The sequence below is a fragment of the Ambystoma mexicanum genome, chromosome 9 (assembly GCF_040938575.1).
Source record: "Ambystoma mexicanum isolate Mex_15411 chromosome 9, UKY_AmexF1_1, whole genome shotgun sequence".
Lineage (NCBI taxonomy): Eukaryota > Metazoa > Chordata > Amphibia > Caudata > Ambystomatidae > Ambystoma > Ambystoma mexicanum.
In genome coordinates this window covers 872,859,579-872,887,322 of record NC_090931.1, presented here as the reverse complement: position 1 = coordinate 872,887,322, position 27,744 = coordinate 872,859,579, and the positions used below count along the sequence as shown (strand labels likewise).

At 42.1% G+C, this 27,744-nt stretch overlaps 1 protein-coding gene across 1 annotated transcript in view; it reads right to left on the bottom strand.

The window, feature by feature from the left end:
* Window positions 1-118: 118 nt before the first annotated feature.
* RAB17 (RAB17, member RAS oncogene family) overlaps window positions 119-27,744 on the bottom strand; it is a 138,909-nt gene continuing 111,283 nt past the window's right edge. The window contains exon 6 of the mRNA XM_069615979.1: window positions 119-6,048. Coding sequence (XP_069472080.1) covers window positions 5,930-6,048 — 119 coding nt within the window. The 3' untranslated portion in view covers window positions 119-5,929. The remainder of the gene's footprint in view (window positions 6,049-27,744) is intronic.

The following is a 27,744-nucleotide window of genomic DNA, read 5'->3' as shown; positions in this document are numbered from 1 at the left end:
ACCACTTTGGCAGTTCCTGGCAAATGCCTTTCCCATGCCTACACAAAAACCAAAACCGTTGGCATTCCCAAAGCTTGTTTATATGATCTTCACATTAACCCGAAGCAATCCCTATTTAAAAAATTCGAATGTCGGGAGAAACGCGCATGGTGGCCAGATGACTCCAGGTCACTGAGACACTTTCCCAACCCTGGGATTTCCTTTAACAAATGAATGCATTCTGGGAATTATGATTCTGGTTTACAATTATTTTAATTGGAAATCATGCAAATATTTACATATAAAATACAATGACACAAAAGACGATTCATTGCTTAGCGTGCCGCATCTGCTGAGCTACTTGACTGCTGGGTTCCACTGGGCTCTTGCATGTCCCCCATTCTCTTCCACATGTATATGAGGCCACTATATGACCTTTCATGATTTGGAGCAATCCTTTGAAATGACGCGGATGATACCCAAACGCTCTTCCACATGGGTGGCGACTGCCATACTAACATTGCCCACATCCACTCTACTTGTGTTGAAGAAATAATGGCAGGAAACTGGTTGGGCTCAACCAGGAGAAAACGGAGAACCTGCTTCTGGCACCTCCACACATGGTGTCCAAAGCCTTAAGCTCTTTTTTTCTGAATTTCACATTGAAAGACAAACTATTAAAGTTCAAACCAAAATAAAATCATGAAGTATGATATTCAATTCAACAGTCTCCATGACTTCTGAGATAAACCAAGTTAAAAAAAATACCAATGATCATTTGATAATGCCCTGACTAATGAGGTCACTACTTTCTGAAAAGCACTGCTCTTCCATTGCCAGGGCCACAGATGGCTCTATAGTAGATTAATTGCAATTTGCTTCATGTTGGAGTACCTTCTAGCAAAGGTGTCCGCAACCTGTGGCTCTCCAAATGTTTCGAACTACAATTCCCATGATTTTCTTGCTATTGACTATGCTAGTTAGGGATGATGGGAGTTGTAGTCCAAAACATCCGGAGAGCCAAATGTTGCAGATCCCTGCTTCTACCAGCTCCAGGAGTTGCAGGACATTGCAGCTAGGATTGTTACTAACACGCTTAGACAAGTCCACACTTCTGTTCTGAGGAAACTACATTGGCTGCCACTCAAGGGAAGAATTGCATTTAAACGTCTCACATTAGTCCATTAAACCCTCTTTGGACAAGCCCCGCCATATATCAAAGACCATTTCAAGTGGCACTCTTCATCCTGGCCGCAAAGATCTGCCACTCGCCATCCCATTGGTATAAACCACTTCAAACGATCCAGGCCTTTGGCTGCTCTAGTGTCAACCTGGGGAACACCCTTCCTGAAAACATCCGAAATACTAGTGACTTCATTGGTTTCATAAAAAAATGTGAAAACCTTTCTGTTGTAATGGGACTTGCTTCTGCCTCTCGCATTTGTTCCTTGGTCTATAGGATAGAGTATTTACATACACCTGGGTGGGAGTTCCTTCAATCTTCTTACATTACATTGCATACAAAAGGTATACATTACATCTATATAGCCAGTAAATGCAATGCACACAGTTGTTCCCATGTGTGGATATCAAACCTATTAGGCTCCTTCTGTTATTTTTTCAGAAAAGTTTCTCAGCAAATAAGAAAGGTTGACTAGGTTCGACAGTACGCCCATCTGGTATGGTCTCATATTCATCAGGACTCGTTGAAACATGCCTCAGGTTGCACGTGCTTTCTTTGCGGCCAATTTTCACTTTTGCATTTTAAACGTGAAGTTTTCACTGTGGTATTTTTTGTCAAATTATTTTTTTTTAAATGGGGGTCTTGCCCCCAAGCCCTATCACACCCACCCCCGCCACCTCACCATGGCACCCACCACACCCCAAACCCATACCCAAAATACTCAAAACATATATATATTTTGTTCATAAAATTTACAAAAACGACATCGGTCAAATCTGCACTTTTAAAATGCAAACGTGCAGAGTGGTCGTGATGAAATCACGCCATAGGCTTTCACATTCTCATCAAACTTTAGGCAATTTCAATTTCATTCAGTGCTGTCAGTGAAACACATTGTTCCTGACGAGGATCAAGATGAATAGGCAAATATGTCAGACTCCTTTCTTGATTCGTATTTAAATTCTCATTTGTCAAATTGGAAATGCAAGGACACGCTTACTTGCTGTTGTCTGTAGATCACCCACCATTTATGCCCTTAGCTGGTGTCGGCGTGTTGCTGTTCAGTGGTTTAGTTGCACATGAGCAGTTCCTGAAACAAGGAGTCGATTGGGTGGTGATAAAGTATAAGGTGCAGGGTTGCAGTTTAGAACTGCAATTATTACTTTGTCCCCACCAAACTAAATCCTTCAAGCGCTTGTGCTGCGTTACTAAAGTGCGCCGACACCTGCTACACAAATAAACGGTGTGTCTGAATGAACTACAGACTTCAGCATGTAAGAGTGTTTGTTTGCATTTATAATCTGGCACCTTCATTTTTTAATATTTCATTACAAGCCAAGAAAGGAGCCTGACACATTTTGAGTATTCACCTCAAATAACTACTGGTAAAAGACATGTACCTGCCAGCACTGAATTCCTTTGAAATGTCCTATCGTTTGAAGATAATCTTGGGGGCATCTTATATTATTCCCCAGGAAGAAATAGAGGTGTGCCATCAAAACTAGTCAATTTTCCCTATTTAACAAAACAAAATCTATGGATATGTAGGATTCAACCATATCTCATTGGTCGATTCACTGAGCTCATCTCAAGCCCATTTCTTTTTTTACAAAAATGTACCAAAGAATCTCTAATCCTTTTAATAATGTATTATTTGCACTCTGAGCAATCATTATTGTAAGAAATAATTTGCTCTTTTGCTTATTGGTGATACTTTTTTTGAGTGGATGCACTTCATCAGGCTTAATCTATTTATCAGGCCCTTCCAGCAAATGCGTCAGGTGTGTGGTCAATACTTGCTCATATATTGCTTCCCAGCACCCGCATTAGTGTCTCACACTGTCGAGATGGCTCCAAATCAGCAGGACACAGCTTTTTCAAACTTCGCCTTTTTCTTTTTACAAATCATTGGGAAATAGTGCATAAGTTTAATTTGTGCAATTGAAGTTAAATGAGACTACACATCCAGGGACGTCATTTAGGAGTCGCCAGAGGTTGCAACTGCGACCTCTGAGGTCTCTCTTGCGACCTCTAAAAACAAAAAAGGGAAAAAAAGTTTTTTGTTTTTTTGTAATCCTCGGCTGTAGCCAGCATCATGTGGCTCTTTACTTCTGGAGTGGCTGGCTTTCTTGTTCAGGCCCCTAAAAAAACAAGAAAAATAAGAACAGGAGTGCCACAAGTCGAACACTTTCAGCACTGACCCTAAATAAGAAAGAATAGGGATACCAAATAATGTGTCTTTCTGGAATTCTATACAATAATTGGTAGACTCATTAAAGGTTTATTTCAGGCACACTTCAGGGAGTGAGTCACTGATTTAGTCTGTTCTTAAACGCCTCAACTCAGCCTTTTATCCTTCTGAGGTCAACAAATGAGTACCAACACAGGTTGGGTGATATTGGGTGTATTTTTTTCTATATAAAGCGCTTAAGCGTAAGTGCTATATAATAACACATCGTTACCATTTGGTCATGGACGTCTGCTTGCATTCAAAGTAATTTGGTAATATGGGCCTATGCACACTGATCTTAACGATACATATGGCGATCCATTCTTGTATGAAATCTACATCGCATTATAGTGATATCATAACCATATTTTTCGTAGTGTAAAATGCTATGTGATGTCACTTCCTGTTTTGTCAACGGGTGAAAGGTTGTGTTCAATCACTTCCCGCGATATCTCTTTGGGGTGGGGTCAAATGACATCACTTCCTGTGATATCATCAGGGATCAAGGGTCATGTGATGTCACTTCCGCTACCCCTGGCATTTTGGTGAAATGACGTCCCTGTACACATCCCACAATGTCTTATCTTATTAAAAGAAAGTCCAGGTCTGGAAAATGGATGTCTTGGTGACATGGAGTCATCAGGTCATGCTAGTGAGGTTGAACATGGACTGGCTAACATCAGCAGGCCTTCTGACCTCCACCCACCTGGCGCCAGGAAAGCACAGTTGAGGGGAAGCTCTACAATGCCCATCCTCTGCAGCCGCTTTTGCTTCATTTCCACCCTTAGCCGTAGCACTTGTACAGGTGGTCTGAGTGCACACGTCAGAGTTGGAGCACGCATGTGTACCAATACAGGATACCCGCCTTCCACAGTTGAGCAACATTTTCCACCAAACTAGCTAAACTGCAAACCTTTAAACCAGACCTTGGTTCTAATCCCCATTTCGACACACACTTGATGAGCATTGTGGTGTTCAGGGGAAAGCACTTTAACTCCCACTTCTGACAATTGGAAATAAGTATAGTGAAATGTAAACATGGTGTCATGTAAAATTGACTGTGTTGCAGGTTCCAACCCTCTCGCCATCACACTCTGATTTCTGTAGCCGGGTCTGAGTGAGAAACTACATGCCATCATGTTCTAGGTGCAGTCCTTTATGTCTAAAATGCTCTTGATGATATGTGTGTCCTCTGTAAAGCATTTTGATGATCCTTGGGTCTAGGGCTGCACATAAAGTGCTTCATCAGTGTGTCATCATTGGAAACTAGGTGGAGCCATCCATTTTGTCATAGCTACTTATAGGCTCGTTTGCATTCTCTTTGAGAGGGTGAATCTGTGATAAAGAGCCTGAGCAGTTCATAAGTTCAGGCTCTCTCCTCCAGATTCCCTTGATTCACCACGAGAAACAGTAATAGGTGTAGACAACCCGGTGAAACACGGGTTTCCATGCCGTCCTCCACTCTGTGTAGTGACTTCGCCTTGATCTGTGCTGTGCGCGCATGCAGGTGTGGCGGAGATCAGCAATGCTGGACTTGAGGATAAAATGGCAGCCGTCAATGAAAGTGATCTAAAAAGCTCCTGGTTTTTGCTGTCATAGAAAAGCGGGCACAGTCTGCAGGAATGCTGCCTGTCCACGAGGATTAGAATTCTGATTATCATGGCTAAACTTTGGATTCCTCGCATGGTGGGGGAAACCGTGCGGGGAAAATCCAGTTAGGATTTCGCTCACAAGGTTTCTGGTATATATAGGAAGAAGGGGGTGAAATTACTGACGGCAAAATGACATTGGCAAAATTGACCACCAATTGCGATGCGCCAGCCAGCAGATTATTTACCAATTTGTCATTTTCAGTCAAATTCAATTTTTTTCTGGAAATGTCTATTTTGTCCGAAATTATCTTTATTTTAGGATTTTTTTCTCACAAAATATAATTTATTTTGCAGGACATTGTAAGGGAAATGAACGCATTTTTGTGAAAAAAAATAATTTTATGAAGGAAATCAATATGGTAAATTCTGCTCCATGTGTGAAATTGGCAAAGAGGGTGAATTTTAGGCTGCCAATTTCTCTGTGGTATTGTATGGCACAAATTATAAAGCACATAATCACCTTCAAAATGCATCCAAGAGGGAATGTGAAGTGCTGTGGAGTGAATTTGGCCCATCGCGCCCACCCCTTCGATATGGGGAATATGTTCAGAAAGGAGCAGAAGCAGAGAAAAACATAGAATGTCTTTTTCTGTGATCTTTCTCCTCATCAACTTCATTAAGAATGAGGCTGTTAGTCTTCATCGCTGATACCACATCATCTCAGAGAAAACCAGCTGGAGGTCTCGTGCACGACATCAACGGTCCAACCTCTCCAAAGCAGCTTGCTTGGCTGCCTCTCAGTAACAACAAAGTTCCTTCATTCCAATTTCAAGGGAACAGCTGTTCCACTCTGCTTCCAGAAGTTCTTCTAGGAAAAACACGTGCTCCAGCCAAGGAGAATGCAGCCCTCCAGGCATGGGGCAGTTAGCTCATGTTGCCCCGCTGCTAGTGGTGGCAGCAGGCCTGTCGACTCTCTTCCAGATCCGCCTCATCCAGTTCTACGCAGGAGGAGCTCCAGAGGCTCTGCACTTCTTTGTGCTGTTCGTGCTGCAATAGCTCCTCAGCTGTCAATGGAAGTGAGAGGCAGAAATTAAATGTAATGTGCCGGCAAAGGATAGAACTTTACAGTACTATATAGCACATCAGTTTATACTGTAGATTCAGTTAAATATAGGCAATCAATAAATAGATACACAGACACATGCATATTTTGATACACGGATATATAGAAATATTGCTACTTCTCTACACAGCTACATACTGTGACCACGCCCACTGCCTGGCCCTTAAAGTTGTGTATGTGGAGTGACTCAGGTGGCCTGGTCCCTGCCACCCGCTATGTGGTTTGGGGACCAGGCATGGGATGGAGAGGATCACCTCTGCCTCCCACAACACTGATGTTATAATTGGTTATAATTGGTTATTTACAGCGCTCTTAACACCCAGAGATTTCTAAGCACAGACCCGGGGATCGAACCTGTGTTGCCCCGCATCGTCTTGCTTCCAAGAGGAACGCGTTCTATGACGTGTTTTGTGATGTCATAAGTAATGTCATCTGTGATTTCATAAGTGTGCTCAAGGGATGCTGAATGTGGGGGCTCAGAGCTAAGGTGGCACAGTTTCCCACATTTGTCGGATTTCAAGGATTTTGTTGCATTAAACCATCACTTCAGCTAAAGTATTTTGTTGTGTCCCGTATCAGGCTGTATCAGTGTATACTCAGGGTTCGAAATAGAGAATTGATGAGCAGCAGCTCAAACCAGATCCTGGGTGTCGGGCATCACCCTGTAGGCAGGAGCTACTGCAGGGGAACCAGGAGCAACCTGAGATGCTCCTTTAATCTTTCGTCCATTTTGTATGAACCATTGTGTTTAAATGTGTATTATATGTGTTCTAATACTTTATTGACATTCTCAAACACTCAGTTAATGTCACATTTATATTTTTGGAAAACACCAGTTGGCGCTAGGAGCCAAATGTAGCTGCTGGGAGATGTTGGTTTCAAGCTAACCAGGCTCTGCTGTGCTAGAAGCAGGAGCTCAATAGCTCCCAGTTCCCCTCAATTCCGAACCCTGGTATACTTCATAGTGAAGCAGGCATGGTCACTCAGTTGTGGTAATAGTTGTGAGTCTTTATTGGCTCCAGTTCCTCAGGTACAAGCTGGGACCACCAGAGTGCCAGTGCCCACCACCCAGGCTGGTCTTCTCTCAGTCCACTGACACTCTTGCATCCTCTTTATCAGAAGATGCCACCTAGGTTCCACCCATGACATGATTAGGTCACCCTTCTGCCTGGCATTTTCGACCACGGATGAGATCTAGAGAAAGGAGCTTGCCACTGAGCACTCTCCAGAACAAACAGAGCTTTAATTTTTACTGTTCCGCATGTAATGATTTGTTTTGCACTATTACAGTGCCTAGATATGTGAAATTATAACATGTATGGTAACCCGCCGATTGTATATATTTATATATATATATATACACACATATATATATATATATATATATATATATATATATACATATATATATATATATATATATATATATATATATGTGTTGATGCACCGTCGTATGCACTGTTCATTGTACATTTAAACTATGACAAAAGAAAAAAGTCAAAAACGAAAATAGAAAAAATCTTTTTCTGTGTTTAAAACAGAAGAAATAATAGATTCACTTGCCAAATAATAAACCATATGTGAACCTAATCAAGTATAACGTTCTTCTAACTGCATGATGGTTACAACAGACATAGAGATAAACATGATAAATTAAAAATATTTGCATGATTGAATGTGAATATTGAAAAATATGTGGCAGGAAGCCCCCTTTGTTTCAATTCTACTGAGCCTATAGTCCTCTCACAAATAGGGATTTCCCTCTTGTTACCCCCCACTCAATCCATGACATCAGCTATGACACAACAACCCAATCACCACTACACAGCTTCCCCCGTAAGGACATTCATTTTGTATGTATTTGTATTCAGTTCTAAAAGAACTTTAACAAAACACTATACATTTGTTCCTAATTAACAATTAACAATTGATATTCATAATTCACAAGACATACAACATTTATAAAAGCACAAACATTCATCAAAGAAGGGTATCTAAAAACCAACATATCCCTATTCTGTATAAAAAAAATCCATACTACTATTTAACGGTTCTACACCTAATTTCTCATTAAAAAGAAAAGTCATCATATTTCATCATCCTCATACCTTCATTAAAAATCATATCTAAACATGTCCAGACACATCCTAAGATATTTACAGACTTTGTTAACTATCTTTAAAATGATTTCCAAATTACCACACATCTCTCTACATTTAACCTATCCATACCTACATTCCCCCAGTTTTATACTCTTACTCTGCTTTATTACTAAAACTTGATTAGTCTTTGTTCCACTCGATGCCATACCCAATATAGGGCTATATGAAGTGGCTCTAATTCACAATTTAGGCAATAGATCTAGAAGGCCTCTATCTTAATAGTGTCATAGTAATATAGAAATGTTCCCTGTAAACTCATATATATACAGTACCCAATGACCTACACTCAGACATGTTTTGCTGATTCGGGGTGGTCGGGTAATAAACCTGATCGACAAAATCTCTTTTCCGGAGGAATAACCAACCTTGTCCCTTGGAGTGTAAGCAAGGGCAATTGATTGGTTATCAATCTCAAGCTAAAATGCGCAACTGCTGGGTTTGGGCTATGCAATAGGTACCATTCTGTTGTTAAATAGTGGTGGGATACTTGTGCCACTGCAGTATAGTTATGTAACTTGGACAACTGTTGATGGTTCTTACTCCAGTCCCACACATTTGCTTTGCTGTGCATTGAGTCTTTTAACTCTTCAAAATTGGTCCAGGACTTCAGCTGAGGCTTCCAATTTATACTCTTAAAAAATTCCAAATATGAAATGTTGAAATATTCCCCTCGGCCCACTCTCTCTGACTCATAGAAGGCCCCGAACTCCTTCAACATCGGGCACTGTGTGGCTGTTTTCGATTTAATATAAAAGTCCCCCCTCTTCTTGAGCAGCTGCATACTTAAGGATATAATCCCCAGCTCCAAGCGTAAATACTTTATTGAGGCTGATGGAGTTAAGCCAAAAACTCTCTTCCAGAACAGTCCCTCCAACTGGTTTAACCAATTCACTTCCCTCATTACCAATGCTTCTAATCCATATAACACCATAGGGCAGAAGCATTGTCTGTAAAGCGTTAGTATCCCCTCTATTGTGTGTCCCGCAGCATTTTTTGCAAATGTACACAAGAGAGTTGCCAATTGTATGGCTTTCCTTATTTTAGCATCCTTAATGCAGCAATAGCTGGCATCATTTGACGGCCCTAGCCTCAAATACATATAGCTGTCGACGTACTCAATTCAACCCAATGTACTAGCCATTGCCAACTTATTAACCTTTTTGCCAGTAACCAACATACTTTTGGTTTTTGCTATGCTAATGAACAACTTGTTCTCTAATGCAGAACAATGAAGTTCATTTCCTGTATCTTTCATTACTCTGTAAGTGTGGTCTAGGAATAACAAGTCGTCTGTGTATGATTTGCACAGTACCTGCTCAATTCCCAAATTGTGAGGACAATTACATTTAGTCAACAATCGATGGGAAAGGTCAGCCAGAAAGAGGTTGTACAGCAGGGGAGCCAGTACACATCCTTGCTCGACTCCCCTGGCTATTCCCACCGTTCTGGACATTCCTCCCCCATTATCAAGGCGTACTCGCACTGTGGTGTTACTGTGCAAAAGCTGCAGGGCAAACACTAACCATACAGGGTATGCATCTTTTTTTTAGTTTTTGCCACATCAGCTCTCGGTCAACGTGGTCAAATGCTGCCTTGAAGTCGAGATATGTCACATACAGATGGGGACTGTTTTTCCCTATGGCAATCCTCAAATCGATCTAACAATCTCAAATTATGTGTCGTAGATGAGCCAGTACGGAATCCCATTTGATATTTGTTAAGGACCTCTATCGTTTTTGCCCAATCCTGTAGGTTCTTTAACAAGTATGGCCCAAACTATTTTCCTGAGACGTCCAACATGGAGAGAAGTCTGTACTTATCCGGGATGTTCCTGTCTCCTATCTTAAAGGTGGGCACGAACAAAGATTGTCTCGATGAGGACGGCACATAATGGTCAGTACAAATTCTGCTAAATGGGACCAGCAAGATTTCCACCCATACCTCTGGCGCTTCTTTCAAAATGAGATTAGCCAAACCATTGGGTCCCAGAGCTCTAGAGTTCTTCATTTTTGTTATTGCATTCAACAGGCTCTCATATGTCAAGCCAATTGGCCAAGGTATACCTCTAATGGGATCCACATACTCAATTTCCTCCATACTCCCCTCTTTATTCAAATGGTAAAGCCAGGCTTCTTCTTTGATGAGGTTTATTATCTCCTTAACCCCTTTATCTGAGCTAGAATTTGCCATATTGTGCGGGAATTCCTCCAGCGCAACACCCCCAACATCCTCTGCCATTGTGCATTTTTGATCGAAAACCTCCAACCTCGAAGCCAATTATGGTACCTACATTTCTCAGTTTTTACTCTGGCTCATGTAATCTCCATAGGGTCTTTCATACTTTTCACTATTCTTATTGCTTTTCTTAATTTGCACTTTGCATCGCGAAACGCAACATCAAAAACGTTACTATGTTTCTTGTCCGAGGCCATGGTACACCTTCCTCTACATGCTGAAGACCCATCAGTGACCCACTTTAACCACTCTTCAAATTCGTGGGGCGTACAATAGGTCAGCATATCAATATCATGCTTGGTTGCACATTGTACCACCCCAGTGATCTTATTTACATTTTTTACTGGCCACGGTATGTGATTTCCTTTACATTTCTGATGTTTGCCCCATTTATATTCAATACCTCTTTCATCTCCCCCATTTTTATCGAAAGAGTGAGCACTGCATGATCACTGTTTTTGAGAAAGGCAATATTAAGGTCTAAGGTTCTTTCAAGTATTTCTTCACTCCCAAACAAATAATCAAGTGTTGCCCAGCTTCCCCCCCTTTTTTTCCAAATGGGCTTTCCCGGAACATCATCCTTCGTTCTCCCATTCATTAGACAAAGGTCCAACTCTTACATACATTCGACCCATATCTTGCCATTATTATTTCTCTCTGTTTCATACACACATTGAGCATTTAAATCTGCCCCATCACGATAGCTCCCCGCATTCCACTTTCCCCCCAACTTCCACACACCTCATCAATCACAGCAAGGCCTGTATCTGACTCTCATGTCTCCGGAAGCACATTGACATTGATCAATAGCAATTTTTCCCATCTTTTATCCTTACTGCAAAAGACTTCCACTGCAAGGATATTCTCATTGTCAGAATGTATGGTCTTGCTGGTTGATTTTAATTTACGAGAGATCCCAATAATAAGGCCTCCATGGTGCCGGCCCGCGGCCCCTTCTTAGCCAGCACCTCATACATCTGATAGCCATCCAAGCTCACAGGCAAAGTCAGCCAGGTCTCTTGAAGCATAAAAATGTCATGGCTTAAGAGGATATCCAGAGACCCTGCCTTTTCCCATAAATGTATATTCCCCCTGGCGCGCTCAGAGCAAGTGGCTCTGTAAGTGGCTGTTCGGCTGGGCATTCTACTCGTGAAGCATTGTGAAGATTCTACTGATTGGCCCCTCCCACTTTACCCAGAATTCCATAAGAAGTGGTGTCCGCGCGCTCATGCGCGCGTGCTCAGAGCAAGTGGCTCTGTAAGTGGCTGTTCGGCTGGGCATTCTACTCGTGAAGCATTGTGAAGATTCTACTGATTGGCCCCTCCCACTTTACCCAGAATTCCATAAGAAGTGGTGTCCGCGCGCTCATGCGCGCGCACTCAGAGCAAGTGGCTCTGTAAGTGGCTGTTCGGCTGGGCATTCTACTCGTGAAGCATTGTGAAGATTCTACTGGTACGCTATTGAGCTTGCTGCCCGCTTTCTTAAAAGGAACTGTGACCTGTGGACTCCTTAATATATTTATAAGGACATCATACGTAATATAAAGTCTAATTTGACCCTTTTATTTAATTTTTTAGATTGGCCCCTCCCACTTTACCCAGAATTCCATAAGAAGTGGTGTCCGCGCGCGCTCAGAGCAAGTGGCTCTGTAAGTGGCTGTTCGGCTGTTCACTGCTTGCAACGAGCTGCGTTGTGAGTGTTTTTGTGAATTCTACCTTCCTCCAACCTGACGTGATAGAACGATTTACGTGAGTTGGTGTTGTGAGAGTTTAACCTAGCTAAGTCTATCTAACCTACATGTGGAAATCCGACGAACATTTAAACTGCAGGGGAAACGGTTCGATATGTTCTATCATATTTAACATTTTGGTGAATTCGACACTTATCTGTTTGTTGGGCATTGTGCTGTGCAGCTGTTTTGACATGTTTTGCTTTCACTTTTTTTACTCTATCTTGATCGCGCGCACGTGTGTATAGCATGATTGCAGGAATACAATCTTTATTTCCCACAGAGGGGGCTTTGCGAAGTGGCCTTGGAAGTGGCCTGTTGTGTCTGTTTGGTCTGGTAGGGCTGCGGGGTGGCGGCCCAATTCTCTGCATTTTTGATAACTATACATTGACCTGTCATACTATAGTACTTATCATAGGGCCTCATTACGACCCAGGCGGTAAGTTACCGCCTGGGCCGTGACTTTACCACCATGGCGTAAACTACGTTTATGCCATGGTGGTTGGCGGACTTACCGCCCCATTCCGACCTTGGCGGGGCGGTAAGTCCCCAATCCCCATTTACCCTTCCCCATTCCCATTTTTGCCCCATAGGGCATAATGGGAGTGGGGAAGGCGTTAATTACGCCACCGTAAATTACGGTGGCGTAATTAACTCCATGGTCCCTTAGCGCCATGGATTTTAACACCTGCTAAAAGCAGGTGTTAAAAGCACCATGGCGCTAGGGGACCTCGTAATCAGGCGGTAAGGGTCGGCGCTGTTAACGCTGCCGTAAACCCCTTACCGCCTGAGTTGTAATGAGGCCCATAGTCTTTCTTTCTTTCTGAAAATATGATCGGAGCCTTATTTTAGATGTAGTATAATGAGTCATGAGCCCAAAAAAATCTGTTAAAGTAGCTGTAAAAAAATCTGCTAAAACAAAGTTTCGTTTTACCAGCGTGTCTGAGCCTCATATGGCCACCAGAATGAGTATTGCTCGTGCAACGGCCCTGTCTGCCTCTGATTTAACCAATTCTGAAAGGGAGATGGTGGACTGTGCACAATTATGTTCTATGGAAGAAAAACTTACAACTAGCCCTAAGGCATTAACCAATGATGTTCATCTTTCGTAAAGTTCGCAATCTCTATTTGCTGAGGAGGGCTCAATCGCAGATGTTGACGTAAACAGGGAAATTGAACCTGACAATAAAAAAGATAGAATGAACGAGAGCCCTATTTATGCTGATACTCCACCAATATTTAGTAAAGGAGTAACCTCAATGTTGGATGTATCACAACATTTGGTCCAAGATTCAAGCTATGATACTACCTCAGTATTGGAAATAAATAATGTAAATTCAGATATGGCCTTTGGGACATGTTGTAAAGAGATTCAAGCAATGGTACTATCTGAATTAAAGACTCATACTAGATTGCTAAATGAGATGGTGTTGGCTTTTACAGCTTTACCTGAAATGCTAACACGAATGATCACAAAATACGATATTGAGCCCAACTGTATGAAAAAGCACTTAGATAATAGTGGTATTACAAAGATAAAAGAGTTGGCCATAAATGTAATTCCCTCAAAGATCCCGCAGGGATTGGCTCCTGGTGTGATAGAGACTAACATTGTAAAATCAGGTCTAAATGATCCTGCCATTGTTATTGAAGGTGTAACTACTTTTGGTGATGACGATAATGGTGCTTTTATTGAAAAAATTTCGAAAAAAAAGGAGAAAAAAAATAGAAAAAAACAGGCAAAACAAGCGAAGGCTAGCCTTACTACATCTCGTAAATTTATGAGAACTCTTGATATACGTGAGGCTTGGCTAGATAAGAAAGATAACAATAACATCAACAAGGTGTTGACCGATAATAATGTAGCAGAACCAATTCCACCAGTATTATTAGTTAAATTGGCAGCCCTACCATTGGTCACCCCACGGAGCCCAGATAAATCAGAGTATACAGAAGGCACCTCTATGCTGTCAGCGGTACTTAAAAATAAAGTTACTTCTGACAGGATTGATAGTAATCTTCGTGCCTTAGAAAGGGGGGTTCAAGACATTTTTGATATCTTTAAGAACCCGGATGCCTTATCTAGACCAAATACTCCCATAATCATGGATTGTACCCCCACCGCTTGCTCCATATCCCCAGTAGCACAAGCTAAAGAAGTTATGGTGGCTCACCAAACTGACAATAAAAGTGGTGGGGTCACTTTACGTGGCAATCCTAAAGAGGGCATGCAGGAGAACAAGTATCTCGATCTCAATGTAAAAGACAAAATTCTTGAGTCTCCCCAAATAAAAAATGTTGAAACTATTACACCAAAAATGGACAAAACTGTGAATCAGACTACAGGCACTATTGATCACCCTAAGTTATCTAGGGAAGTAGTTAGTAGCATTGTTGAAGATATTCTGAATCACAAACTAAGTGAAGCAAAAAAACTCTTCCCAAGCCTAGTGGGCCCCTCTGCGGGTAAACATGATAATCCTACCCTGGAAAGTGGTGTAAGCAGAAACACCTGGTTGCCTGATGCAGTATTAAGCTAAAACACAGGGATAGGGTCGATTCAAGGCAGACAGGAACGCTATCAATTTCAAGAATCGGACCACATGGCCAATAGTAACAAGAGAAATGAGACCCATAACCTAAGGCGTCCTGTGTATCCAAATGAACCAAGTCTGGTGCTTTACTATGTTTTTGATGATGGGGACCCTGGTCCCTAAATAGGCAGTACATTTTAAGTTTATTTAATGACATTGATGAACTACGCCTAATAACCTCTTCAGACATTCAACTTGTAGATTTTATCCATGAAGAGAGATATGACTATGTTAGACTTATAATAAATTCTCCCTTGGTCAGAACACTTATATTAAAAGAAGCGGGTGCTCTTCAAAAAAGAGGATTTGACGTGATGGAATTTCAGGAGTCACATAATATTGACGGAAATTTGGGCTCAAATGAAGGCTATATGAAACATCCCTCTAATCAAGGTATTTATTCACAAGAGGTTAGGTGCTCTACCGGTAAAGAAGGTGACAAGCCGGTAATGACGGAAGTTAAATCCCAACTCTCTGACATGCAAGAATGGAGATGGCTAGCCCTATCTCTCAGGGAATCCATAGATAAGCTGAAATCAATGAAGGATCCACTTTAGCGAAGATATAGCATTCAACCTTGCATCATGGAATACTAGGGGATGCTCACATTTGACTGCTAATGCAAAAACTGTTGAAATGTTAAAGTGTTATGACTTTGTCTTGTTGCAAGAGACCTGGGCTACAGGCAATTTATTATGGGATGGCTATGGTATATTTAATATGAAGGCATCTAAGGGTCTGCATGGCCGTCCCAGTGGTGGTCTTGTATTGGGTTATCGATCAGAGACTAATATAAAGATGGTTTCTGAACAGCAGGTTATGGACTGTGCAATTGTTGGTACTTTTAGATTAGCTACAGATAAGGGCAATGTTTTCATAATGTTGATGAATGTATACTGGAACACCGCCACTCATACAAACACAGAGCTTTTAAAGCTATTTGCAATGCTTAACCAAATATTACATGATTGGTTGGACTCAAACATGGGTGGTGCTTTGCTGCTTGCAGGAGATCTGAATGCAGATTGCAGCATGAAATATGATGATGCAACCTGGATTCTCGCATCCACAGATTTGGAGGCTTTGGGGGCCCGCAATAAAGTGTACAGAGGTAGTATGTGGGTGGTTTTTATGTATAGTTGGGGAATGCAGCCTCTGTTTAACATCACTCCAACTTGGCAAGCACGGGGCCTTAGCTCCATATTGGACTACATCTTTGTAAGCAATAATTCTCAAGAATACTCGTGTTCACTAAAGGTGACTAGTCTGCTGGAAAGTGAACATGCATTGCTATCTACAGTTTTACCCTGGAGGAAGGTAAATATAGATGTAGTGCAAAATATGGGGAACATCATAGTTAATGTTGCGGGTACTAAGGTAAAATGGACCCCAGAAAATATAACCAAGCTAAATACCTTGATGTTACATGACTACTTATCTTCGTCAATTGAGTGGAAACTTGCAACTTACTCAGGAGATTGCTTTAAAACATATGTAGCACATATGCTGGCAAAAGGCAATATCATAAAATCAACCTCGCAAATACTCAATAACAAATGTCTACACGTATTTGATATTGAAGTACAAAATAGGAAGGCTTTGTTAAGAAAAGAACTGCGTATAGTAAAAAAGGAAACATCAAATCAGATAGAACTGATCTGCAAAACAAAACAGATCAAGCAGAAATATAAAAACTGGTTACTGTCTCACAGAGCAAATATGGCACAAAAGGATGGGGAAGCGATGATTAATGCCCTAGATTATGGCAATCCTAGGAATATATGGTCTATAATCAATGGAACTGAAGTGTCTCAGTAACAACTGACAACAAACCCAATTGCTGGGCATATATGGGTAGACCATTTTGAGAAGTTGTACCAACAATCAGACACCCAATTCTTAACCCAATACATTAATGACCAGTTGTGGTCGCTGAACATATCATTAAATAACATCTCCAGGCATATAAACAAAGTTAAGTCTACATGCACCCCCGGTCCTAACAATCTTTCCTATATTACACTGAAAAACCATGTAACATTATGGGCAGGTTTATTGAACTGTATGTTTAATTCCATTATATATGAGAGGAAAATTCCTAAATCTTGGAAGTTGTCATACGTAATATTGATACACAAAAAGGGTAACCGCCTAAGTCCCCTGAATTACCGGCCAATCATGTTAACAGATGTAGAATCTAAGATTTTTGCAGCAATTGTTTTGGATGAGCTGAATCTATGGATAAAAAATAAGAACATATTAGATATAAAACAAATAGGTTTCAGAGAAGGGATGGGCACAGACATGGGCGGATCAGTTGTAGCAAATTTGTTGAGTATGGCTAGAATAAAAGACAAGCCACCATTATATTTAGCATCCATGGATTTATCCATGGCTTTTGACATGGTCGATAGGAAAACCCTATGGACAACCTTACTTGATCTTGGTATAGAAAAAAACCTGCTAGATGTTATAATAGCTCTTTATTCGAACACTGTGCTTAGAGTGAGACTTAACAATAGTGGCCTATTATCTGATCAAATTTCTACCCATAATGGTCTAAAACAAGGCTGCAGATTGGCAGCAACACTGTTCAATCTTTATGTCTCAAAAGCAGGGAGCTTTCTAGATGACAGTGGTTTAGTCTCACCTAAATTGGGCAAAATAAGATTGAATTGGATCGCTTATGCGGATGACTTTTTGCTGTTTGATGTGACTAAGGTGGGTTTGCAAAGGATGATTGTAGCATTTGAGAAATTCATTTTGAATAGAAAGCTACTGATAAACCCTAACAAAACAATAATATTTTACACAGGTGTGAAAAATATAAAAGAAGATTCTTTTTCGATTATATGTGGTGGTCTAAGATTAAAAAACAAATCAATGCTAAAATACATGGGTTATATATACACATCTCCTTATTCGTTAGGTTTTATAAAAAGTCATCTCGGTATAAAAGCCTCTGCTATTGCCAATCAGATATCAGCTGTGGAGAGAAGATATGGCAGGTTCACAATGATGCCTTGTATTCTGTTTTATCGGTCGAAAGCAATTCCACGATTGACATATGGTCTTGAGTTTTACTCTGAAGAATTGGTATCTTATCTGAAAACAGTTGAAGCACAAGTATGGCGAAGGGTCTTAAGGTATCTACCGAAATGTTTGCCTATGGAACTCTTACGTTATGAGTTAGGTTTGTCCTCCTTAAAGTGTACAGTACATTGGAAAAAATTATCTTTATTACGTAAGTGCATGATGTCTGAGGATAACACACTGTATTACTTCTTGGGAGTTGACATGCTTGGGGTTTTCATTTGTGAGTTAAAAAGAGATTGTGTGAAAATTCTAAGTGATTTAGGCCTCACATTAGAAAATCTAAAAAGGAATCCTCTTAAAGTGAAAGAATTATTAAAAGCCTCAGACTGGTTGGAGAACAATGTGGTAATCTTAAACTCCTCGATATATTCACAAGCTATATCATTCTGGAAATGGAAACCTTATCCTGAGAAATACCTAGAAAAATATCCATCCAGAGCATACAGAAATCAATTCATGAGATTTCGTTTTAACGTCTTAAGCACTCATGAAATTCAGAATATAAGGTGCAGGAATGCGGCAAAGAAATCCTGCAGACACTGTGCTGGTACCAGGGTTAATGAATCATTAATGCATTTGTTGTTGGTTTGTCCTGCTTTACTGAAACAAAGAATAGAATACTTTGCAATGTTTGTCCATGACACATCGAATGTAAACAGATGTAACTTGTGGTTCGAAATGCTTCATGGTAACTCGACGGTTTTAAAAATACGTATTAATGAATTTTTGAGAATTATCTGTGAATTAACATGAACTTGATAAAGACTGTTTAAGCGTTTAAATACTCAGGAAGCTTTTAAGAAACAATGAGTTGAAGTCTCAGATTATTAATAATGTCTCAGTTATCTGGTACAATTATTATGTATATTGAGAAGTACTAGGCTCTAAGTGTTTTAATAAGAATTGTCTGTTTTTAGCTGTTTAATATGAATTGCTGGTCCGGAATTGTATTAGACAAATGTGTTTTAAAAAGTGTAGTGTATTGTAATCTTTTTGTAAACTTTTCTACTATTCGATTGTATTATGAAAAGAATTCATTTTGTAAAGGTTTGTATAAACCAAAAACAATAAAGATAATAATAATAATATGCCCCCTGGTGTTCCAACTGGCAATCCTGGTGTTTAGTCTCCACTTCCTGTGTTTGAAGAAATCTTTTTAGCCATGCCCAACCCTTTTCATTTTCAACCACTACTTCAGAAGTTTCCGCCTGCTTTCCTCCCCTTTTATTCCACCCTTCCTATGTTCCACTTTGACATCTCTCACAGTGTCCCTTTACATCATCCTCCAGAACTATTTTATCCAGGTACAAACCAAGGTTTAACAGGGTAGCTTGATGGGAACATATGAAACTTGCTATTTCCAGGAGTACACAATGCGCACATGTGATCTGACCCTTTTTTACGGGGCGGGGGATGAACAAACTCAAAATAACTAGAACTGAGTACTCTCATAAATGGGATTTTATTCAAAGTACTCAATAATGCACTGCGATTTACCCTCCACTTCTTAGCAAACGTGGGTAACACCTCGATCATCACAATCTTGGGATCCAAATCTTGTTTATTTTCTACTGCAACAGTCATCATCTCTTTGAGCATATTGAGCATATTGAGTCCGTTCAATTCTCTCTTTGCTAGCCATCGACGCAAACACGGCACCTGTAGACTTGCTCGTGTTGTGTTGCAGTGGCGCACAGGAAAAAAAGGACTCCTCGCTCTCAGCTCCTCCTATTGAGATGATATTTGTCCTTCAACAGCCAGCTAGACAGTGTTCCAGGCCCCCTCAAGGCTCTTCTTTTACACCTGGAATCTCTCTTTCTGGCTCTACGGGGTTTAGCAAGTCTATGCAAAAAGGGCTAGCATACTCGTCCTTGGAACTTAAGGGGTTAAAACCGGTCACTGTGTTGACTATGGAGTTTGAAATACATATTACCAATTCCATAGGTGTAGGCGAAACCCCATAGAGGATTCTGTTCATTGGGCCCCACCATCTATGGTAAAGCAAGGGTAGCTGCAGGTGAACTCTCCAATGCATTTGAAGGAGGAACAGGCAACTTAAAGACATATATGAAATTCAACCCCTGGACTCCAAATGAAAAAAACAACAACTGCCAACAACAGAGGACTGTTTTGGATAACAGGGCTCACCATTGTATCTGCAGCAGGAGGCTCACTGGTCGAAGGTCTGAGGCTTCTTCCGAAGACCAGGACAGACGCCAACAAGTTCCCCTGGATGGAGTGAAGTCAGCTCAACTTCAAATCGCATGGTTCTGTAGGACCCCACAGGAGCAGCAGATGGGAGCAGCAGCTTAATTGTACCCTCACGGGGTCCGGAGACACTCAGCAGGTTGGCAGATGGACTTTGGTTCCAGGCAGGCCCAGGTAGACCCCTCTCCTTGGTGAAGAGAAGCAGCAGCAGTGCAGAGAAGATGCTTGCAAAATGTCCAGCCCAATGTTCAGATGCTGTCCATACACAGATGCCCTCCAGCACCAGTGAATGCAGGTAATTTGCAGGCTCCAAGACTCTTCCGAGCTCCGCGACACAAGGAAAGCAAAGCAGGACTCCGGACCAGTTGTGCAGACCAGTACAAGAGAAGGAGGGATTCCTTCCAGGTCTCCCACGTTGATTACAAGGCAGAGATCTTCAACCTACTCATTGACAACGGCATTGACATCCTGTTAATCACAGAAACATGGCTGGACAACAACTACAAAATTACACTCCAAAGCTGCCTTCCAACCAACTTCAAATGCCTCCAAATAAACAGGAAAATCAAAAAAGAAGGAGGCATTGCAATAGCATTCAAAGGACACCTGAAAATAAAAGCGGATGAACCGCTCAACATCCCCAACTGTGAAACCATGGTAATACACCTAACAGCAAGCCCAAAAACCAACGTCACATTCATCCTAGTGTACAGACCACCGACATATGATGCAACCTTTGTCGACAACTTCATAGAAGCCACCACCAACATAGCCATCAACCACGAACACCTTATCATCCTGGGGGACTTCAACTCTGGTTTGAAGACAGTCATGCAAACTCCCTAGACTCACTGACTGAACAACTCACTACCATGAAACTACGACAACTAGTCAAAGGGGCAACACACTCGGCAGGACACACCCTTGATGCAATCTTCGCAGAGGAAAAACTCATCATCACGGCACTGCCGATACAAATACTGTGGAGCGAACATCTCATCATCCCATTCGTGATCACTTTGCTTACCCAAGTCTGCATCCAACCCCTAAACTCACAACCACCACAAAAAGAAACTGGAAACACGTCAAAGAAAGCAACCTATTAGAACAACTGGAGTTAACCAAACCGTCAACTACAGAACTAGAGCTAACCAATGTAGACGGGAAAGTGGAGCTACTACACAAATGGATCGCAGACGCAATCGACAAGATCGCCCTAGAAAAACCATTCACCTCATCAAAAAAAAGAGCAATGGCAAAATGGTTCACCCCACTATTAAGCACCATGAAAAAAGAAAGCAAAGAAAATTGAACTGGAATGGAGGAAAGAATACAACCCGGACAAAAAACACTGTTCCAGAGACGAATCCGCGCATACAAGAAGGAAATTCAAAAGGCAAAGAGAAGGCACTATGATGACAGAATCACCAATGCCTCCAACACACAAAAAGAAATGTTTAACATCATTAAAGAGATGAGAAATCCACCAGGCTGCGACAACACCCCAGCCCCCTCAGAGAAACTATGCAACGACCTGGCAGACCGCTTCAAAAAAAGAAATCTACCACATACGACAATCCATACAAAACATACCAACCGACCACAACACACTACAAAGCGGACTCATGACAGAACCTCAGCACAAACTCAAAAACTTTCCTGAAATATCAGCAGAGGCATTCGCATTGCTGGTAAAACACAGCAAGAAAGCTAGATCACCCATGGATCCCTGTCCCCCTGACATCGATAAATCAATCCTCGCACAAGGAACGCCGGAAAAATACTACAGAAACCTTATGAACCTCTCTCTAGCAACAGGAACTGTGCCAAAGACCTTCAAATCAGCATATATCAAACCACTTCTTAAAAACACAAGTGGTGACACAGAAGACCTCTCCAACTACAGGCCAATTTCAAACATTCCCTACCCGGCAAAACTCTTGAAAACCTATGTATATAAACTAACCCAAGAATAGGTAGAAAAACACCACCTGCTGGACCAAGCTCAGGTCGGTTTCAGACGTGCAAGAGGAACGGAAACAGCACTACTATCCATCTAGGGCAACCTAAAAACCAACGCAGACTCAAGCACAACCTCAGCCCTCATTCTACTCGACCTCTTTGCAGACTTCGACACAGTTAGTCATGACACCCTAACAAAAAGACTAGAAGACATAGGCATAACAGACACAGCACTACTCTGGACTAAATCATTCCTACCAGACAGAACAGAAACCATATGGATTAAACCCTTCAAATCCGCTCCAAAACATAACGACTGTGGAGTGCCACAAGAATCCTCACCATCACCACTGTACTTCAACATCTACCAAACTCCGGTTATCCGAATCTTCAAAAAGTACAACATTACATGCTACAACTACGCAGATGATACCCAAATCATCAACAAAATCATTGACACCCAAGCTGATTATTCAACCCTCATCAAGTGTCTAAAAGAAGTCTTCAACTGGATGGCTGCCAACAACCTGAAAATCAATCCAGGGAAGACAGAAATCATGTTCATATCCAAACACCAAGAGAATGAAATCACCATCCCATGGCCAACTGAAATGGGAATAGCACCATCACCATCTAAGGTAGTAAAAAATCGGGGAGTCCTGATGGAAAACACCCTAACCTTAGAACCACAACTAAACGCAACGGCCAAGAAATGCTTTCTCCTCCTCCACACGGCAAGAAGAATCCTACTTTTCCTCTCCTTCACACACAAAACACTCACTATCGTCGCCCTCATTATGTCAAGTATCGACTATGCAAACAGCCTCTACCTCGGAATTCCAGAATTCCTCCTGAAGAAACTACAACGGACCCAAAATGCAGCAGCCAGACTACTCCACAAACTATCAAGAAGTGAACACATCAACCCTGCCCTAAAAACACTACACTGGCTCCCAGGAAAACATTGCATCACCTTCAAAACCGTGTGCATAACGCACAGGGCAATCAGTAGACATGGAGCAGAATTCCTAAAAAAAAAAAAAAAACAATCTACAAGCCAACAAGACCCCTCAGGTCAAGCAATGAAATCCGCCTAGAACCTAAACCGTACCTCAAGAAGAAACTGGGAGGCACCTCCTTCTACCACTTAGCTGCAAAAATCTGGAACAACATCCCAAAAGACATAAGAAACACAAAAAATCACCTAAAATTTAGGAAATTACTAAAAACCTGGCTCTTCAGCACCACAGACTCAAACTGAAGGAATAGGGGTGAATGAACTGGACTTGGACAACCCCCAGTACAGACTGTGGACATCTCCCTATGTGAAGAAGCTCCCACGGCACCCGGACGAAGGACACCAGTTAGAGGGGAACACGGGCGACACCCGAACTGAGACGGAATAAACTCCCCACCCAACCACAGTATAGTGGAATTATCGGGATATTAGCAATCACCACAATATATGAGCTGTGGACATGGGTGCGTGCGCTAGACGTATGGGTGTGAAGGGAAGACTGGGGAGGAGGGGGCCAGATGTGAAAGCGACCCCGAAGGCCAGTCGGATCAAGATCTCGACAGAGGCGCAGGGGCGCTCCTGAACCCCACCTGGGGAAATTACAGAAGCCCAGCACCTCAATTCAGGATAAAGATGGCAACTAACCAATTGCACTAACAATGTCCCCCTCTGCATACACCTCTCAAACACCAAACCAAACACAACCACAAACCTACAGCACAACAAACCGCAAAAACCTCACTACATGGCAACAACAAAACAAAAAACACACATAGACTTGCACAACAGTACACGACGACTACCTGCCGCAAAACACCGCAGGCCCAGCCAACGGACCCACCGGGCTGAGGCTGCCAACAGCACATCACTGCTCTCTTGCACTTTTCCAGCTACTCCCCACAAACCACCCCCCCCTTCCTCTTTCAGAGCTGCCAGAGCACCAGGGGACCACTCCGGTGGTGATAGTGCACGGCACAAATGTCCTTTAACATTAATATTAACATTAACATTAACAGAGCTTCGCTATGCAGTGGTTGGCAGAGCCAGTGTTTGCTCTCCTCTGCTCCTCCTTCAGGTGTCAACATGAAATAATGGTCGTGGTCCAGATACTCTTCTTCTATCCTAATTTCAGGCTGGGAGATACCCCAGCTCCACAATACAAGAGTCATGCAGCAATCAAACACGTAGTGGCTGTTGAATGGTGGGCAGCCAGCTACCCCACATCTGCCTTTCAATAATATTTCACACTGGCAGGAATGTGGGTTGAAGCCAGACATCCCCTCTCCCGAGCTTCAACCTCCCCAGGCACACAGAGCACTGACCAGGCTTCCTATACAGGAATCCTGTAAAAGTGAATGATCCCATGTGGTCATTTCTAACCTTAACACGAAGGAAGAGCATGGCTTCAAACACAAGGAGAAGCCATTTTGAGTATATGATCACTCAAAATGCATCATTGCAGTAAAAATAAAGGTGTGCTGTGGCGGACCATTAAAAAAAGTACAAATCGTTTCACTACCACCAGCCTTTTCATGTTGCACATCAAAAGTAACAAAAGTGTAAATTACAGAAATGCAACACTCTGCCTGCAGTACTTCACTTAAGGTGGCTTGTGATTCTATACAAAAAGGGAAGACGCGAGACACATGGGAGAGGCTCTCCCTATGCTGGTATCATAGGGGTTTCTCAGCGAACCCCAAACGAAGTGAGTTGAGCAGGTGAGTGAGGGTACAAAGACCTTCCTTACCCTAAAGCACCTGTCAGAGTGCAAATCAGCAGCAGAGGTGCTGTGGATTCCATTGAAGATCAAAACTTTCCTAAGACCTCCTCTTACTAAGACACTTCTTGTGTATTGAATTGATAATTTGAATGAAAGCATAGACCTCAAACTCATGCGCAAATGGAGCATAATTCTTCAACACAGGATTATGTTTTTAGAGCAGAGCTGTGAACCAGAGCAGCAGATACATTTGCTAGAGAAAATGCAATGTGAGCTTGCTTTCTAGCAAATTTTCTAGAGTGATGAAACTCAAACATTCAAACAACTTAATATTAAATCTTAATATTAAATCAAAGGTACCCCCACAGTATTGACCTGCCGCAACAGCATTCGATCTCCACTCTTACTGGGAGTGAGTCTTTCACGGGGGTCTAAATAACAAATAGTGTTTGCCATCCCTCAAAAAACCATTCATGTATATATTCTGCCTTAAATGCCCAGGCTTCAGTATCAAATATGTTTATAGAGTAAGAAATGTGATTCAGCGTTGAGGTATCTATTGTAAATAGGTGTGTAAACATTCCTGGTTTTGTACTGTCAGGTGTTTGGCCACAGGAGCTGATGGGACCCAAGTATCAGTCTGAACGCCTCCCACTAGAATTAGAACACGAACTGGGGAGATGCCCCTCACAGCGATTGCGACTTGTACCTCTCTGAGTCCATTGCCTTGCCATGAGAAATGTAATAATTAGTATCTATATTCCACAGTATCATGCGTAATACACGCATCTATGGTCACAGTAAGGTGAGTACCTGCTCAGTGTAGGGAGATGCGTGTAACTTCTATCGTTCTAAACTGTTCAATTTACACATTGGCAGCTGCTAGACAAGGATACCACCTACAGTGCCCCACAATGGTCCAAATAAATGTACTTTTCCTAGTAGTGCCTGTGAAATCTACATAAAAACATGCTGAGATATGGGCGAGCAAGGGCACACATGATGCTGATTTCTTGTAGATAAAGTTTCTTTATTACTGGGCTTTGTTAGGAAAGGGTTGGACAAATGCCTACAGGTTCTAGAGGATATACTATAAATAATAAGGATTGGCCGAAAGCAAAACAATGCAAAGGGTGGTTCCACACAACACAGTTTCTTTAAGGTATCCAACACCATTATACATGGTTTAAATCATAGAGTTCTCACCCTGTTCTTTACAAGTCCTTGTTTCTCTCTGAGACACCAAACCCTATAACACAAAGTCCCAAAGTAGATGGCTAAGGGAAACCTTCAGACATCTAATCTTAAGCCAGAAGGCTACCTTAACCTAACAACACAAATGTTACAAGGTTAAAGTCTTCCCCTAGTCTAACACAACAAAACAGAAGTATTCCTCTGGCATGTTTTGTACAGTACTTGCTCATAGTCTGACCTCCCCTCCAGGCCCCTTTGCTTCCACCTTGCTTCTCAAGTCCCCTCCCAGATTTTCAACTATAAGGCTTTATGGGTTGAGGCTTTGACCCAGTCTTGCAACGATCACCTGAAAGCTTCTTCCGGCCCTCCTGAATCTCAAGATTCCAACCAGTCTTACCCAGACCCCGTGGTTTTCATGATTCACAGTAGGTCTCTCACACACCTGACGTGTCTCAGCTTTCACAGTAGGTCTCTCCCAGACCTTCAGTTTATCAGTATTCACAGTAGGTCTCCCCAGATCTTGGGTTCCTCTGTCTTCACAGTTATCCCCTGCCCCCCCCCCTGTAGAGTGCTTGTCACCCTCTTCCCACGGGTCAGGCTCCTCTCCCTTTTACTTTAGGTCGCAGGTGGATAGACGTAGGCTTTCGCCTTCTAATTCCCCCAAGGTTTGAGAGGTGTTCTCCAATCGCGCTGAACAGTTCTCCTTCCATGGGTTTCAGGTCTGTACTGCTTCCTGTCTGGCTTCTCTGATCTTTTACTGAGTTAGTAGTGCACTTCTCCAAGATGCAGTCCTTCCGGTGTTTCCTCTTCCAGGAGTTGCTTCTTTCAGGATTCACACTCTGTACGAGAGTTGTGCCTCACCTGCACTTTCTCAGGTATGGTTCAGATTCTTGAGTTATTATTTTTGAAATGCCATTGAAGCATGCACTTTACAATATGGGCTCTGAGGTAGTACTATTGCGTTTCTGGGGGTCAACAAGTTGGCGGGATCATCATCCGCCCTCCTGAAGGCATATTGGATAGCAGCCAGACCAGCCCAGTCTCTGGTCATTTGCTTCCTCACAAATTAGTATGGGGAGTTTAGTCAACTCACCGCAATACTCCTAGGCTCAACAGAACTGATGAAAAATGGCATGTTAAAAATCAGGTTGCAAGTCGAACAAAAGAGAAATCTTCCATCTATTATGCCGTTGGGGCATGCGCATGTTTCCTGGTCTTTATAGAATGGCATGCTCCATGGTGTGACGTTCCTTCTTAGAGCACGCTCCAAACAAAGGTCAACAAACCGCAGCTATCTTAGATCTGCAAGGCTTTCATGCTCGAGCTGTCATCACCATATCACCAGAAACAGCCAATGCAAGGCTACCAAAGAGTCTTCCTTAGCAGTCTTCATAGAATCTTCTAGTAGGCCCTGGCAAATCTGTAACCAATGAGCCATCTTCACACACCCTCCATCCCTCTTTGTAATACCCTCAACATCTATGATATTATATGATAGGTTATTTATAACGCTCTTAATTCCCAGAGGTTTCTAAGCGCAGACCCAGGGATGGAGCCTGTGGTGCTCTGTGTTGTCTTGCTTTCAAAGCAGCACATTGCCCTGAGCTATCCTCCTGAGACAATGGATCAATGGATCTGATTGGAGGGCATTCAGAAACGGAGTGGCTCTCTGTGGCCATGTGATCTGAAGGGGCAAGAGATTTCCAGATCTAAGCGTAC